General features: G+C 34.5%; 1 protein-coding gene across 3 annotated transcripts in view; it reads right to left on the bottom strand.

Moving 5' to 3' along the window:
• Agps (alkylglycerone phosphate synthase) overlaps nucleotides 1–19,309 on the bottom strand; it is a 131,740-nt gene that overhangs the window by 87,274 nt on the left and 25,157 nt on the right. For all 3 annotated transcript variants that reach the window (XM_074071158.1, XM_074071160.1, XM_074071159.1), the window contains 5 exons: nucleotides 18,059–18,149; nucleotides 15,419–15,539; nucleotides 15,249–15,323; nucleotides 3,925–3,996; nucleotides 2,221–2,300 (listed from right to left, as the gene is read on the bottom strand). In XM_074071158.1, the coding sequence (XP_073927259.1) occupies nucleotides 2,221–2,300; nucleotides 3,925–3,996; nucleotides 15,249–15,323; nucleotides 15,419–15,539; nucleotides 18,059–18,149 (439 nt within the window). The remainder of the gene's footprint in view (nucleotides 1–2,220; nucleotides 2,301–3,924; nucleotides 3,997–15,248; nucleotides 15,324–15,418; nucleotides 15,540–18,058; nucleotides 18,150–19,309) is intronic.

Below are 19,309 nucleotides of genomic sequence, written 5' to 3'. Positions count from 1 at the left end.
AGTAATTTAAATATAATGATGGTATAATCTTGATCCTACAGCAGATAAACAAATATAAACTGTAGAGTAAAAGGAAAATAATTTATTAACCTGATGGTACTTCATATCAATTCATATGTATTATCTCCCCCAACAGGCAGGCTCTTGAGGCAATTATACACTCATGGTAAATATATACCTAGTACCTACAAACAGTCTAAACATCTTTTTTAAGAGGCAGAGAAGAAAAACACCTTCATGGGCACACACAGAAAAAAACTAAGGAAAATGTAGACACTACTCTGTAACATCCAGTATATACCACCCAATACAAAATAATAAAACAAAAACTTTACAGCCAACAGGCTTTAAGATTACTTTGTGGATTAAATACAGCTCCAATTCCCATATTTTCTGTACATTCTATTAGAAATACACCGTGCAAAATCATGTACAGATATGAGTGACTGACCGACTTCATTGCAAATCAGTTTATAAGCACCTCCCCAACCATTATAATAGTGAGGCATTTTAAGGCTAAACGTAGTAAATATATGAGGTTTCTCTGCAAAATAACTGGCTGGAAACATAGCATTTAAAATTCTATGAACTCAAAAACTTTTAAGCATCTACTCAGTGTCAAGATTTTTACTTATATTATTTCATTTAATCTTCACAATAACCTTCATGATATTGCTATTTCTGTTTTATACATTTGGTAACAGATTTAGAGGCAAATTTGTACATTACAAAGTAAAGAGCCAAAAACCCAAACACATTCCAAAGCCTATTCCATAACAGGCCATTTTCAGACTATCTCCTGAGGAAATTGTGGTTTCTTAACCTCTGGGATAAGGAGAAAGGTTATTGGAGAACGTTACAGTGCCATAATCAGGCAATTACCATATGAACTTGATCAATTTTAGCGTCACTAAAGTGGTACAACCAGCTGTTACACATCACCTCTCCTAAAATTTTATGACATTATATGAAGTACATCACAAAGTCATGGATATGCTAATTACTACAATTTGATCATTATACAAAGGATAGTGTATCAATGTATCATGCTATTGTTTTGATAACCCTATAAATATGTACAACTATTGTGTGTCAAGTTAAAATAAAACTAATTTTAGAAAACACATCGCTATCTATAAAGGTATTCTTGCTACTGAAAGAAAAAACTACGCCTGATCTAACTAGACTATATACAGAGCCAAAAAGAGTTAAATAACACCAAGAACCACTAGCCGAATTTAAAATACATCATTCCATATTATAAATAACCTAGCTTCTTCAAAAATCGGTAACATTCAAAAGAGGAGGAGGAAGAGGAAGCTTTCGAATAAAGTGAGATTTAAGAGAAACAACCAAAAGCTAATGTGGGCCTTTTCTGGATCCCTGTTTGAACAAATGAACTATTATAAAGACATTTCTGAGATACTGGAAAAACTGAATGTGGACTGGATATTAAATATCACAAGAAGTTACTTTTGACTTTGCCAGAGGTGATAATACAGCAGTTATGTGAAAACAAGTCCCTTTTTAAAGTGAAAAAATAATTAGGTGTAAAGTAGCATAATTTCATGATTTGCTTTAAAAATACTAGAAAATAAAAGAAATATTAAACAAGCATGACAAAATGTTAACTATTCAAATCTAGAAAACAGGTATACTTTTATCTCCAATGTTTAAAATACAAATTAAAAAGCTTATGTTGTTTTTATTATAAAGGAGGAATAAGCAGGAATAGTATTAACTATATGAAGATAAAGTTCAAATTAAAACCTTAATACAGTACAATACCCAACTCTGGGACTACAAGAGTCCAAACTTCAAAGAGTAATCCTATCATTAAAATTAGCTCTTTCATTCATCCCCAAGCAAAACTGAAACAGCATTAGTATAAATCTGGGAGGTAAGTAAATTCTGGTTATTCAAATTAATCTTAACTAATATTATCTGCTCTATTTTTAATTACAGAATTCAAATTGTCTAAAGTGTCTATCTTCAAATTCATGCTTCTCAAAATATAAATTTCACACACTAATTAGCATCAAGATATGCAACCTAAGTAAGTGAACTTAGATTTTGAATACCTAAAGTCAAGTCTAAAATACAACAATGAAATTATTTTTCAAATGGACAATAGACCATTTTATAACAACTGAAGCAAAACCACAGACACAATGTTTTAAACAGAAACTGTCTTCAAATATATCTTAAATTATCATATACCATTTGTGAAGTGTCCAAAGAAATTATTGTTCTTGTCTCATCTGCAGGACACATCAGCCCATATGAAACACTTGTTCCTCCTGCCAAAATAGAAAACAACTTTATGTTAAAAATTTTACTTTAGCTATATTTCTTAGGCAAATCCCTAATACAGAGTACACAGACAGGCCCGCTAGGAAGTGATACCTATTTCTACTTTGTAAATACAATTTGCAAATGCTAACATACTAAAAGCAAACTCACCTGTGTTTTACGCTGAGTGCCAAAATGAAGCAATATAATGGAACTGAAAGCAATGGAATATGGCTCCATCCCCTGGTCATGACACACTCAAATGAAGCCCCTAGCGATTTGTAGAACTCCAAAAACATAATTAGAAAAGTTCTAAGCTAATGATCACTGTGGAGAGATAGCTTAAAAAGAAGATTCGCCCTATACAACTAGAGACACCATTAACTTCTTTCTACCATAATTATGAGATTCACTCATTATTTAAAATAATGTATTATCATACAAAAAGGTTTTAATAAATTAGAATAAAAAGTTAAAATATCCATATTAGGTGATATTTAAAAACACATTTCACATTTACATATTCTTTGATGAAAAAGTGATTGTAAAAGGAATAAGTAGTATACAGAAGTACTTAAACAATATTCTGGTTTCCTATTAACATTTGTTGTCAAAGGCAAAATGTTTTCTTGATATCAATAAAGAATTATAAAATATTGTAAGTACTCATTTACAGCTGTATCACCCTATGTCAGAACAAATTTTTAATTCATATTTCTATACATTTTGCATAGAAAAAAGCATGTGGAAGTCACCAACCATAAATATAGGAGGTACTGATCTGCACAAACCATGTTAATTTTACAAGGTGAGACCATGAATTGTCAATTACAAACATGATACCTGTGATTAATAACTATTATTTGCTTGTCACATCACATGAAATAAAAAAAAATTTCATAATAAGTGGCATTCTAGTGCCTTTTTTGCATGAACTCAACAAATAATATCAGCTAAAGAGGGAATCTGGAGCTCCTGGAATTGCTGAGGTCCCACTTCTATTCCATCAGTGACAATTTGATGACTGAAAGTAATTTCTTTTCACTTGTATAAGTTGTTAAAATAATGTACTGGTCAAAAATGTGAGACCCTACTAAAAAATGACTACAGCAAAAAGGGCTGAAGGCATGGCCCAAGTGGTAGAGACCCTACCTAGCAAGTGCAAGGCCCTGAGTTAAAACCCCCATACTGCAAAAAAGAAAGCAAAACAATGTTATGTTTTATATTAGAATATAATGATTTGAACATCATCGTATTGGTGATCTTTTTCTATGTTTACTCCGCTTCACAAAGGTTTATATTGGTTATATTGGTATTTTCCTTTGAAAAAGAAAATTCTGTTCATAAACACACAGGTTGAAAAGTATTAAAGCAGGAGCATTTTCTTATTTAGGCATTCAATCACAGCTTCAACTAAGATCCATAAAGGAAAAAGCCTTGAACTAAGTGTATACCATGGCTAAAGCAGTTTTAAGTAGACCTACTATTACAAAAATGGCACAATAAATCAACTTCTGAAAAAAATCAAAACATATGTTTGATTTGTTTCTAAGAGATAACATAAACATTTAAGATACAAGTATTTTAAATAGAACTTACATTATACTAAAATTTGAAAAGCACAATACCTACCACCAATTGGTATGATACAAAGGTTATATTTGCATGCTAGATTCACAATCTTAACTACATCATCATGACATGCTGTTGAAAAAAAGAAAAAACCTTAGTTAGTCACAAGCATGTGAATAAAATCTCGGTAACTTTATAAAATAAGGGTCTATGAAGTTCTTTAGCATCTAATCTTTGTCTACTTGCTCATTAACACATTATATAGCTCTATTAAAAGAACAGGTTCTTTCAACTTTTCATTTTTAAATAATTTCAAGCTTACAAAAAAGTCATTAAAAACAGTATAAAGAATTTTCTTTACTTCACAACCTCAAACATTAACATCTTACATAATTACTTGATTACTTGAATTATCAAAACCAAGCAATTAACACTGACACAAAACAAGTAATCTTTAGACCTCACTTAAAAATCCTGCTAATGCCCCTTTTCTTCACTAGGATCAAATCCAGGATCACACTGATTTTAGATGCCATGTTTCCTTAGTCTTCTTTTTTCTTGAGTCTATCTTTGACTTTTCTTGACAATGACATTTTTGAAGAACTTTGGTCAGTTATTTAATAGACTATCCCTCAATCTGGATTTGCATATACTTCCACATGATTAAATGCAGATTATACATTTTGGCAGGAATTCCACAGGAATGGTGCTGTGCCTTTCTCAGCATTATAAAGCCACAGACATGTCTTATTTCTAATGTTAACTTTGATCATTTGGTTAGCTAGTGTCAGCTTGGTTTCTCCACCTGAGGGATACTGTATTTCCTATTGAAATTAATACATTATCTTTAGACTATGTAAATAGGATGTTTCGTATCATACTTTCACTCACATATTTTAGTGCTATTAATGATTCTCCCTCCAACCCCCACTCATACTAGGGAATGAACCCAGGGCCTCACACATGCTAGGCAAGTGCTCTACCACTTGAGCTATACTCCGAACCCTACTGATGATTCTTTTAGTTTTTTGTTTTGTTTTTGTTTCTGCATTATTGGGGTTTGAACTCAGGGTCTTTATTCAGGGCTTGCTAGGCAAATACTCTACCTCTTGAACTACTCCCAGAGTAGCCCTTTATTCTGTTTTTTAAACAAATGATAAAATCTTATACAAAACAGACTGTCATATGAGTTTCTCTCTACTGTATATAACTGAAGAGTTCTCTTTTATCAGTGTTATAGTTATCTAAGCAGCAAAACCTAACTGTGGAAGATTTTTTAAATGCTCATCATGAGGTGCTAAGAGTCCACTATTTTGTCCTTGGAAATAGGACATTAGTGAACATTTTAAGGAGGACAACAACATATTTTAGAAAGGCCAATCTCCTGATAGAATATGGGACAGCATAAAGGAAAAAGACTTGAGACAAGCAAACAATGTAGCATTCTAATACTGGTTACCAAGAACCTGAAAGAGAACTAAGGATGCTAAGAAAAATACACAAACGAATATACATTTATTAAAGTAAAGACACTATTCCACATTACAAACATTATCAGGTAGCAAAAAGCTAGTAATACATGTAATTTATATCATCTTTTTCCTGCTGTGGATTAAACCCAGGGCCTTGCACATGCTAAATATATACTCTACCAATGAGCTACAACCCTAACTCATTTAAATTTTTAATAAAAATCCATTTTCAGGCTTTTAGATTAAGTTTATAAACAACGGTTACTATTTGTGATCAAAAATAAGAAATACAATACTGGTTAATTAATAATTAATAAAACACCCTAAGATGTCTGTTAAAAAAAAATTTTAAAGGAAAAAAACTGTTATGAATGTCATCTAATCAAAAGTCTTCCTTGACCACTGTTATGTAAACAGCATTCCCTATGCCACAACCCACCACTTTTCAGTCTGCCTTTTCATGTGCTTTATTTTCCTTTACAGCACTTATCACTATCCAATATATTGTCTCCACACACTAAATCCTATGGCACCTGAAAAGAGAAATTTTTGTTTTGTCCACCGCTTATCTTCAGCACCTAGAATTATATTTCTAAGTCCACTGCTTATCGTCAGTACTTAGCCTGTATTTTTATGAGCCTGAAGTTCTGGTAAGCGGTAGACTAATAGCAATGCATAAATGCTAAATTTAATGAGTAAAGGAAGTTTTTTAATGTATTGCTAAAGGAAATTTTAATTTTTACAACCATACTTACCACTGAAAGCATACATTATATGAGTGACTAACCAATTGTCCAAGCTACAGATATTCATACTATAAAAAGGTCCCAGTGGGTTAAAAGAAAACAACCAAAAATCTTGCTTTAAGGATCACCCCAAATCAAAGAAGTTACATACATTCAGTCCCTACTCTTAAACAAGCCCTAGATATCTTATTAAAATAGTAAGAATTAAGAGTCATATTAACCAGATTTAAAGACAACTGCAATGGACAGATTTTGTGTATCTCCAAGATGAGATGATGCAATAAAACTGCCTCAAGTTTGTTATGTGTCTCAAAACAGTTGCCTCAAACTGCAACGTTTCCTCAAAATTTGCCTTCCTGTAAAGGAACCTTGGACTCAATCACCAACAAGAATTTCCCATTAAAATTAAATAAAGCCCTTAAGGAACTGCTGTGTTTGGAAACGATTTCTAAGAAGTACTTATATCAGCAGACTCAGCAGAATAAAATTTTAAACTTGATTCATCCAGGAATTCATTCATACAGACTCTTAAAGTATGAAACACAATGGCAAGGAGATTGTTACACAAAAATTTACCCCTCAAAAGTGTACAGGCTTAAAGTATCAACAAATATAAGGCTTGAAAACTACTGCAAAAACCCAGATATGCACTGACAAGAGACTGAACTGAAAAATTGGGATGGAATAAAGAAAAAAAGGAAGGGCAAAGTTGTGTGGGAACTAGCCAAATGGGAAGGAAGGATTTTACACAGCAAAAAAAAACTTTTGCATAAAAACTGATTAACTCCAGTTTCTCAAATTTATTTTTAAGCAACAGTTGGGTATGTTAAAGCAAGACACATATTCACTATGGTATTGTCCTGGTGTTTAAACATTCAAACAGAAGCAAATACATAGAGGGCACACTTGAAAGACCTTTTGAAGACACAACAAAAGATGTTGATCAAGTTTTCTGTGAGAGCAGAAAATTGATAAATATCTGTTTTCACATTTTCCAGTAAAAAATGGAATGAACCTTTCCCAAATCTTGAGAGAAGCACCCTATAGTTACTAAAAAACAGACATGCAAAACAAAAATATTTCTTCTATTTGAGATACTGTCTTCCTTTTCTTACAATTAAATTGCTGCACTAAACAGAGAGACAAAAGAATTATTTCATAGCTATTCCAGATGCATAGGAGAATATGCACCACAAATATCAGGACACTAACTTAATCTGCTACATGTTCTTGGCTTTTCCTCTCAAGAATCTCACCTCTACTCTAGCACCATATTAAAGTATAATTTTCCCATCAGAAAATCCCTACAATAGAAAGATCTTATCAAGGACTTGAAAATCCATGAATGAGCCAATTGTTTTTGAACAACACTCTATATACTCTGAAAAAGAAGATCCAAAAAGAAAAAGGATCAGAAAATCAATAGAACGTTTTAAACACACAATCATGGACAGCAAAGAACAAGATATCTCTTATTTTAAATTAACTGCTACAAGAGATGGGTTTTAAAAATATTTTTTTTAAACCTTTATAACACCTAACCCTTACTAGGAGCAAAATAACAACAAAAAGCTCATCTATGTTCTATCCCAAACAAAATCCAAATAATTCATTTCTCAAAACTTATCCATTTCAAAGACATCAAGTATATACATATATGTGTATTTAAAACAAGGACTTTCACCACTTAACCATACATTTTAGCCTACAAGCTAATGTCAACACATTATTACTATTAGTTTACAGTAATCAATCATGTCAATTAATAATTTCTGTACAACTGAATACATAATTGACTGATAGTAATTTCACTAAGCTTCCAAATTGATCAAAAAGTAGTTTCTACTGAACTTTAAATATATTTCCACTTAAAATGAAGACTTAATTGTCAACAACAAAATAAATCCTTAAAACCAATAGTTCAGAGGATTCCAAGATGGCGACTACAGGGAGGAAGCAGAAAGCGAGCTTCCTACAGTAAAATCTTGGAGAGATGCTGGAGTTACACCTTGCAGGAAAACCACTAAGAAAAGGCAAAACTCTGACACCTCCACACCCCCAGCCCACACACAGCATCCCCACGGACAAACCAGGAGGGCTCCCACAACTGCAAGATGCCAGCTCCTAACTGGCTTGGGAGAAAGAGACCACCAGGTGAGCTAAGCGGCATGCGGTACTCCCATAGACAACCATGGGAAAAATCAACATAGCCCCCTGAACAGACTGACCCCCCCACCCAGGGAAAAAACAAACTGAATAATACACAAGCAGCTGAAAAAGAAAAAAAAAAAAAGATACATAGCACAGAGGGCGGGGTGCCTGGAGCTCCAGACACTGTGGGAGGGGCACTCCCTCATGCAAACTGTAAATAAACAAGCCTGCTGGAGAAGGCAAGTGTGGCACCACCTCCCCCTCTGTGCTTGGAGAGGGGAAGGCTTATAACAGCAGCTGAAGTGTGGCACACTCCACCAGAGAGTGGGGGAGAGGCACGCCCCACAGGAGCTATAAATAAACAAGCCAGCTGGAGAAGGCAGGAGTGGCACCACCTCCCCCATTGTGCGTGGAGAGGGGAAGGCTTCCAACAGTGGATAAAGTATGGTATGCTCCAGCAAAGAGTGGGAGTTCCCCACACGAATTCTTAAAAAAAAAAAAAAAAAAAACTGCAATTGCAAAAGGCAGGTAGGGCTGTATATTGGAAAAAACAAAAGGGGCATGTGTCCAGGAGAACTCTCAATAAACAAAGCCTGCAGCAGCAGATGGCTGACAGTAGGAGGCAGGTGAGCCGCAGCCGCAGCAGATAGACATTCACAAAGCTGTCTCCCAACTCCCTTTTTTTTTTTCCCCTCTTTCTTCCTTTGATGAGAAAATGACAGAACTAGGACTGGATGCTGAAGGACTGAAACTTTACTGCATTTGAACTTGGGATTTTTTGTTTGTTTTTTTGTTTCTTCCCCTTTGATGAGAAAATAACTACTTCCCAGACACTGAAAACTCTCCAGGACTGGAGGCTGAAGGACTAACACCAAAATTATTAAGACTGAAACTTTATTGCATTTGAACTAGGGAATTTTTTTTTTTTAATCCTCTCTCTGTCTCCTCTAATGCCTGTTTAGCTTACCGTTGATTACTACACTATCTCTCCCTGTTTATTTCTTCGGCTATGTTTTTTGTTTGTTTGATTGTTTGGGGTTTTTTTGTTTGTTTTGGTTTTTTTCCCTTTTTCTTTACCTTCTTTGCTTTCCCTCTCCTCTCACCCTCCCATTCCAGATATCACCATTGTTATTAATACAAGCTAGACAATACTAAATTACACACAGTACAGGGACAGTAACAATAGCAAGGGCAATGATGGGAAGACAGAAAAAATAGGGAAACCATTTTCCCTCCAATAATAAATTAGTACAGGAACCGGAAGGAAATGAAGAAAACAGATACACAGATCCAGATTCCAACAAAACGAAGATAAATTATGCCAAAGAACCCAGTGAAGCCCACAAGAACATGCCAAAAGGACAAATACTGCAAGTAATCAATGAGAATTTTATAGACATGATACTGGATATGGTCAACCAAAATGTACAGGAGACACTCAAGAAATTCCAAGACAACAAAAACATAGAATTTGAGAAAGCACAAGAAGAAATAAAAGAAACCATAGAAGTACTATCTAAACACCAAAGTGAAACAAAGAACCCAATAAATAAAGAGATAAATGAACTCAGGATGAAAACAGACAATATTAAAGAGGAAGATACTCAGGATATGGAAAACCTCGGAAAAAAGAACGAAACAGAAATACAAAACAAAATGGAAGGCCATTGCAGAAGACTAGAACAAGCAGAAGACAGAATCTCAGAACTCAAAGATGAAATGGTAATTAAAGGAAAAACCAAGAACTATTAGTTAAACAACAAAAGACCTGTGAAAAGAAAATGCAAGAACTTACTGACTCCATCAAAAGACCAAACCTAAGAATCGTGGGTATTGAAGAAGGAGAAGAGGTGCGAGAAAAAAAAAATACATAATATATTCAACAAAATAATTACAGAAAATTTCCCATATCTAGAGAAAACTATGCCCATACAAGTACAGGAGGCCTCCAGAACTCCAAACAGACCTGATCAAAATAGAACTACCCCACAACATATTATCATTAAAACAAGAAGTACAGAGACTAGAGAAAGAATATTGAAGGCTGTGAGAGAGAAAAAACAAATAATATACAAAGGTAAATCCATCAAAATCACAGCAGACTTCTCAACACAAACATCAAAAGCAAGAAGAGCTTGGGGTGAGGTCTTCCAGGCACTGAATGAAAATAACTTCAACCCTAGGATACTCTGCTCAGCAAAACTATCATTCAAAATACAAGGAGCAGTAAAAGTCTTCCGTGATAAGCAGAAACTGAAACAGTATATGACCACAAAGCCACCACTACAAAAGATTCTTCAAGGGATTCAGCACACAAAAAGTGAAACCCAACATAACCATGAAAGGGTAGACAGTACCAAACTACAGGAAAAGAAAAAGTAAGGAAGTAGAGAATAACATCGATTTAGCTACACACAATCAAACCCTCAAACAACTAAGACAACTAAATGACAGGAATCACCACATAGCTATCAATACTAACACAAAATGTTAACAGACTTAATTCCCCCAGCAAAAGGCACCCTTTGACAAACTGGATTAAAAAAGAAGATCCAACAATATGTTGCTTACGGGAGACCCATCTCACCTATAGAAATAAGCATAGGCTTAGGATGAAAGGCTGGAAGAACATTTACCAAGCCAACCAGCCCCCGAAAACAGGCAGAAGTAGCAATACTTATCTCGTAAAAGTAGACTTCAAACCTACATAGATCAAACAAGATAAAGAAGGACATTCCATACTCATAAAAGGGGAAATAGACCAAAAGTAAGTAACAATTATCAATCGATATGCACCAAATGTCAATGCACCCAATTTCATCAAACATACCATGAAAGACCTAAAAGCATATATAAACTCCAACACAGTGATTGTGGGAGACCTTAACACCCCATTATCATCAATAGATAGGTCATCCAAACAAAAAAATCAATAAAGAAATTCTAGATCTAAAACATACCATAGATCAAATGGACCTAGTTGATGTCTACAGAACATTTCATCCAACTTCTACACAATATACATTCTTCTCAGCAGCCCATGGAAACTTCTCCAAAATAGATCATATCCTAGGGCACAAAGCAAGCCTCAGCAAATATAAGAAAATAGAAATAATACCGTGCATACTATCTGACCACAATGCAGTAAAAGTAGAACTCAACAACAAAAGTAAAGACAAAAAACATCAAACAGCTGGAAACTAAATAACTCATTACTTAATGAAGAATGGATCATCGATGCAATAAAAGAGGAAACTAAAAAGTTCCTGGAAGTCAATGAAAATGAAAACTCAACCTACTGGAACCTATGGGACAAAGCAAAGGCAGTCCTGAGAGGAAAGTTTATAGCCATGAGTGCATATATTAAAAAGATTGAAAGATCCCAAATCAATGACCTAATGATACATCTCAAACTCCTAGAAAAACAAGAACAAGCAAATCACAAAACAAATAGAAGGAGAGAAATAATAAAAATAAGAACTGAAATCAATGAAACAGAAACCAAAAAATCCATACAAAGAATTAATGAAACAAAAAGTTGGTTCTTTGAAAAAATAAACAAGATTGACAGACCTCTGGCAAACTGGACTAAAATGAGGAGAGAAAAAACCCAAATTAGTAAAATTAGGAATGCAAAAGGGGAGAAAACAACAAACACCATGGAAGTCCAAGAAATCATCAGACATACTTTGAGAACCTACATTCAAATAAATTTGAAAATCGTAAAGAAATGGATAGATTTCTAGATAATTATGATCATCCAAAACTGAACCAAGAGGACATTAATCACCTGAATAGATCTATAACACAAAATGAAACTGAAGCAGAAATCAAGAGTCTCCCAAAAAAGAAAACTACAGAACCTGATGGAGTCTCTGCTGAATTCTATCAGACCTTTAAAGAAGAACTAACACCAACCCTCCTTAAACTGTTCCATGAAATACAAAGGGAAGGAAAAATGCCTAACTCATTTTATGAAGCCAGTATTACACTTATCCCAAAACCAGGCAAAGACACCTCCAAAAAGGAGAATTATAGGCCAATCTCCTTAATGAACATTGATGCAAAAATCCTCAATAAAATAATGGCAAACTGAATTCAAGAACACATCAAAAAGATCATTCACCACAACCAAGTAGGGTTCATCCCAGGGATGCAGGGGTGGTTCAACATACGAAAATCAGTAAATGTAATAAACCACATTGAAAGAAGCAAAGACAAAAACCACTTGATCATCTCAATAGATGCAGAAAAAGCCTTTGATAAGATCCAACACTATTTCATGATAAAAGCTCTAAGAAAACTAGGAATAGAAAGAAAGTACCTCAACATTATAAAAGCTATATATGACAAACCTACAGCAAGCATTATACTTAACGGTGAAAAACTGAAACCATACCCTCTAAAATCAGGAACCAGACAAGGATGCCCACTATCTCCACTCCTATTCAACACAGTACTGGAATTCCTAGCCAGAGCAATTAGGCAAGAAGAAATTAAGGAATACAAATAGATAAAGAAACTGTCAAAATATCCCTATTTGTAGATGATATGATCCTATACCTTAAAGACCCAAAAACTCTACTCAAAAGCTTCTAGACACCATCAATAGCTACAGCAAGGTAGCAGGATATAAAATCAACATAGAAAAATCATTAGCATTTCTACACACTAATAATGAACAAACTGAGAAAGAATATATGAAAACAACCCCATTTACAATAGCCTCAAAAAAAAAAAAAATCAAATACCTAGGTGTAAATTTAACAAGGATGTGAATGACCACTACAAGGAAAACTACACTTCTGAAGAAAGATCGGGGAAGACTATAGAAAGTGGAGAGATCTCCCGTGCTCATGGATTGGTAGAATCAACATAGTAAAAATGTCTATACTCCCAAAAGCAATCTACATTTTTAACGCAATTCCCATCAAAATCCCAATGACATTCATCAAAGAGATTGAAAAATCTACCGTTAAATTATATGGAAACACAAGAGGCCACAAATAGCCAAGGCAATACTCAGTCAAAAGAACAACGCTGGAGGTATCACGATACCCAACTTCAAACTATATTACAAAGCAATAGCAATAAAAACAGCATGGTACTGGCATAAAAACAGACATGAAGTCCAGTGGAACAGAATAGAGGACCCAGATATGAAGCCACACAACTATAACCAACTTGTGTTTGACAAAGGCGCTAAAAATATACAATGGAGAAAAGACAGCCTCTTCAACAAAAACTTCTGGGAAAACTGGTTAGCAGTCCGCAAAAAACTGAAACTAGATCCATGTATATCACCCTGTACCAATATTGACTTAAAATGGATCAAGGATCTTAATATCAGACCACAAACTCTAAAGTTGATACAGGAAAGAGTAGGAAATACTTTGGAACTAATAGGTATAGGCAAGGACTTTCTCAATGGAGCCCCAGCAGTTCAGCAACTAAGAGATAGCATAGATAAGTGGGACTTCATAAAACTAAAAAGCTTCTGTTCAACAAAAGAAATGGTCTCTAAACTGAAGAGAACACCCACAGAGAATATTTGCCAGTTACACATCAGACAAAGGACTGATAACGAGAATATATAGGGAATTCAAAAAACTAAATTCTCCCAAAATTAATGAACCAATAAAGAAACTGGCAAATGAACTAAAAGAACTTTCTCAAAAGAAGAAATCCAAATGGCCAAAAACATATGAAAAAATGCTCACCATCTCTAGCAATAAAGGAAATGCAAATTAAAACCACACTAAGATTCCACCTCACCCCTGTTAGAATAGCCATCATTAGCAACACCACTAACAACAGGTGTTTGCGAGGATGTGGTGGGGGGAAAAGGAACCCTTTTACGCTGCTGGTGGGAATGTAAACCAGTACAACCACTCTGGAAAAAAATTTGGAGGCTTCTGAAAAATCTAAACATAGACCTACCATATGATCCAGCAATACCACTCTTGGGGATATACCCAAAAAAATTTGACACAGGTTACTCCAGAGGCACTTGCACACCCATGTTTACTGCAGCACTATTCACAACAGCCAAGTTATGGAAACAGCCAAGATGCCCTATTACTCACGAATGAATTAAGAAAATGCGGTATTTATACACAATGGAATTTTATGCAGCCATGAAGAAGAATGAAATCTTATCATTTGCAAGTAAACGGATGGAACTGGAGAACATTATTGTGAGTGAGGTTAGCCTGGCCCAAAAGACCAAAAATCGTATGTTCTCCCTCATATGCGAACATTACATCAAGGGCAAACACAACAAGGGGACTGGAGTTTGATCACATGATAAAGCGAGAGCACACAAGGGAGGTATGAGGATAGGTAAGATGCCCAAAAAACTAGATAGCATTTCTTGCCCTCAATGCAGAAAAACTAATATAGATACTTTAAAGCGACAGAGGCCAATAGAAGAAGGGGACCAGAAACTAGAGAAAAGGTTGGTTTGAGAAGAATTAATTTAGAAGGTAACACACATGTACAGGAAAGCAATGCAAGTCAACTCCCTGTATAGCTATCCTTATCTCAACTAGCAAAATCCCTTGGTCCTTCCTATCATTGCTTATACTCTCTTCAACAAAATTAGAGATAAGGGCAAAATAGTTTCTGCCTGGCACCAAGGGGGTGGGGGAGAGAGGGAGGGGGTGGAGGGGAGAGGGAGGGGGCGTGGGGGGGGAAGGGAAGGGCAGTGCAGGGAGGGAGTCGGAAGGGGCAAGGGGGGAGAAATGACCCAAACATTGTATCCACATATAAATAAAAGAAAAATTAAAAAATAAAAAAAAAACCAATAGTTCAGAACGATCAGATCAATAAAAGGCTCCATAAGCTTCAGTAAACTCTTAAAAATACAACTATTGATCTTTTTTATAAATATATGCTTATAAATATGTTATAAATATATGTTTATATCATATGTTGAAAAGTACATATTCCCAGTACTAAATTTACTTAAAATTTAACAATACTAAATGAATGATACAGAGGTAAAACAACTTACTTGGCCAAACAACTATATCAGGAATTCGCTCAAACATTCCTTCCCTAAGCAGAACTATCTCATGAAGACAGTGACCTGTTTTGTGATTTAAAAAGAAAAATGCTAAAGCATCTTAAGTTATAAGAAAATTTTTAATTAAAAATAAATAGTGCTAATACAAAGTAGCTTACCATGAGCTCTAAATACTCGATCATCTGCCTCTTGTGAATATGAAATATTAGTTTCTTTAAGTTCATGAAGAAAATCTTCATTTACAATAGAAGGAGGTGTATCACTAGGATTTAAGGATGTCTAGAAAATAAAATTAGTTTTTTTGACTTATTTCTAAAAGTTAAATTTTGAATACCTTTGTTAAAGAAAATGACAAAAAATATAGTTTTTTTTAACATCCAAAGTAAGACAGAAGCATACGAAAATATCGACACCTACAGAAACCAACTTTGTGACAGTAGCAAATTACAAATGATTTGGTTAATCATATCCTATGATGTAAGTCATACAGGCCTATGTCTCCTCTTTGCTTCTATTTGTAATCAAGATTGCAATCACGAACAGGAATCATAGCAAGGCCTCAAATCTTTAGATTAAAAAGACTAGACAAAAGCTACTTGCATTTTGCATTACCTACATTTTCATTCTTAGATAAAACTTAGCATTTTGATCATTTTTAAAGAAAGTCTCAAAGTAAGAAAATGATTTCACAGAACTACTTTAAAATTCATGACACAACTATAAACTTGATATTCAATTTCAACTCACAGGTACCTTGATACATAATCTTCAATTTTAAAGTTAAAACTACGTAACACTGGGCATGTTACACAACTTCTGTGAACCCTAGTTTCTTCATCTATTAAATGAGATTATCACCACCATTTGTGTAGGGCTACTGTAAGGACAGCAGATCAATGTGCTAAATTTTGTGAAAAGCATCTAATAGCATGTCTAGTGTATCAAATCTGATCTTAAAAAAAAAAAGCTATGATATAGTATTGGGGGGAAGAATGTGTAAGAATATGTAAAGAAGAAAAATATAGGGCATCTCCATATTCTCTTAATCTCCTCTTAAGGCTCTCTATTCATTCATATAATGAATATATACTAATTAAGTGCCTCCTATAAGCCAGGTACTGTTCTAGGCACTGGGGATACAGCAGTGAATTAAACAAACAAAAAAAAACTTGACCTCATGGAATTTTTCCTGTAGTAGAAGGAAATGGCCAAAAGAACTCTTAACAAAATATATCATTTAATATTTTAAGTTATTAAAAATTGACAGTCTCTAAAGCAGGAAAAAGGAATGCATCTAAAACCAGTGAAATTTCTGAAAAAAGTATGCCAACTATATCAATGTCAAAACTAATCACAAATACTTAACAGAAAGATGAAAAAGATTTTTAAAAAGTTAAAAGAATTTGTTTTGAGAAGAGTAGGAATTTATGGGTCAGTCTAATTTAATTACAATAAAAAACTGTGGATTTATAAATACATCTAACAAGTACTCATACCAACACTTTTTTTTTCAGAACTGTGGTTTGAACTCAGGGCCGTGCCCTTAGTAGGCAGACAGTCTACATTTGAGAATGCCCCCAGCCCTTGTTGCTTTTTTAGTTATTTCAGGTACGGTCTCAAGTTTTACGCTTGGGCCAATATGGACCGTGGTCCTTGTATTTATGCCTCCCGTGTACCTGGGATGACAGGGGTGCACTACCACATCCAGTTTATTGGTTGAGATGGAGTATCGCTAACTTTTTGCACCACCATCCTCCCAATCTCCACTTCCCAAATAGCTGGGGTCACAGGCATGAGCTACTGCCTCCACTAAAGTGTAGCCCTGACTGCTCTCAAACTTATGACCTTCTTGCCTCATCCTCTATACCTGGCTGGTTACTGGAATGCACCACCACAACCGGCCCAACACCTCTTAATCAAACATTGGATACTGTAAAGAATATCACGTCATACAGCATCCCCATTACTTATGGATTTATATTCAGCTAGACAGACATGAAGAATAAACACTCCATGAATAGCAAAATAAAAAAATAACAATATAAAGAAATGCTAAACAATTCATTGGCTTCATATGTATACAGTTTAAAGTTTAAAGATTTTTGTTTTCTTTTTTCTTTCTTTTAACACAGGGACTCACTATGTAGCCTAGATTGGCCTCAAATTAGCAATCTTCCTGCCTCTACCTCCTGGGTGCTTAGAATTATAAGTATAAACCACCATTCCCAGCTCACTTTATTTTTTCAGTCCCACTTTCTGGCAAGTGAAACTACATGAACAAATTAAAATTCACTATCATTCTTATCTTAAATCAAATTTTTATTTTTGTAATTCTTCAAATATTGTAGAAGTTCTAATATTAAATGTAACATTACATTTTAAAATTATTCTACATTTATCCTAGATTAGTGTCAGTCTATTATTCATAAATAAGCCTGTTATCTCAAAATAACCACTTATATTTTTGTAACAAAGTACTCTTACAGAATTAACTAATTTGTACTGCATTACTATCTTGTGAGTAGAACAATTTTTACTCCCACTTCTCAAATTAAAATAACCAAGACTCAAAAAGGTTAACATTTGCCAGATAAGTCCCAGATAAATTCTGAGATTAGAAGCTAGAGCTGAAACACTAAACTACTACTCCTAGAAAACCTAACAAGGCCAATATAATTAATAGGCAAAAAAAAGTCATGACAACTATATTAAAGCAAAAATTACAAATTACAAAGATAAATCTAATTACTTGAGAAAAAAACCACAGTTAAGCATGTTAGTAGTTATTATTTGCTTACTTTAGAGGTAGTTTTATGCTCCAGACTTGCTCCAAGAATATTTTGGATCCATTCTTTAAAAGATGGTAAAACCATGCCACTGAGAGGATACCTAAGGGACAAAGAAGGAAAAATACTAGAGCAAGGTAGATTCTGCTTCCATGAATAGTCATATAGATACTATCAATCCAACCCTCCCACATATACCTGTAAACCCAAGACAAAACAAAACAAAACAAACAAACCCAAGCTATTTGATGGCAATATAGACAGACCACAAAAGCAGGCAAAAATAGGGGTAATGGGGTATGATGCATTTGGAAGAAAGGGGAAAAAAAAAGTAAGTTTCAGTTTTATTTTGTTTTTGTTTTATTCAGGTTTTAGCCTGAGAGAACACCCCAGATGGTGCCTCAAAGGGTAACAAAAATGCTGAAAACCTAGTCAAAGAACCAAAGAGAGAGATGCCCCCCAGTAAGTAATAGAAATCTGAGCAGAGAAACAGAAACTGTAGGAAAGAACAAAACAGAAATTCTGTAATTGAAATTGAGACATTCTATTTCAATCTCATTATAGTTTTAATTTGAACTTCACTTGATTACCTATGAGACTGAGCATCTATTCATATATCTACTGTCCATTTAGAGAACTGTTTAGTATGCCAGTTCAAGTTTTTTGGTTATTCTTTTGGGTTATTATTGATTTCTTATTGATGTATCAGAATTGCTTATATATTATGGAATTGGGAAATGTATGTATTAAACATTTTTTCTCTTATTCTCTGATTTACCTTTTCACTCTCTTGCATGAGTCTTTTGATGAAAAGAAATGCTATTTTAATATTGTTTAATTTTTTTCCTTTATTAAATTTTTTGTTGTTTCTGGGTTTTTGGGGGTGGGTGAGGAATGGCAGTAATGGGGCTTGAACTAAGGGCCTCATGATAGGCCAGCACACTACTACTTGAGTAACACCAACTTGAGTTAATACTTTTGTTCTCTTTTTTGCCCACCTCAAACTCGGAAAGATCTGATGGAGTAACTCAAATGGTAAATTCCATTTGTATGTTTAGGGAATTATCCTTTGTATGACTCTTGGAGGGAGCCAAACACTACCTTGCACTACAGTGATTACTGCCAAATGTTCACTTTCCTGGTCTCCCCTGCAAGCTCCCCTTCTTCTTCTTCTTCCTCCTCCTTACCATGGACTCTGACTCAGGAGTCAATGATGCAAAGAAATGAAGCCTTTAAAGAATCCATGATGGTAAGAACGGTGGT

Source organism: Castor canadensis, chromosome 4 (assembly GCF_047511655.1).
Source record: "Castor canadensis chromosome 4, mCasCan1.hap1v2, whole genome shotgun sequence".
NCBI lineage: Eukaryota > Metazoa > Chordata > Mammalia > Rodentia > Castoridae > Castor > Castor canadensis.
The sequence above is the reverse complement of the archived record's forward strand: the minus strand, read 5'-3'. Positions and strand labels throughout refer to the sequence as shown.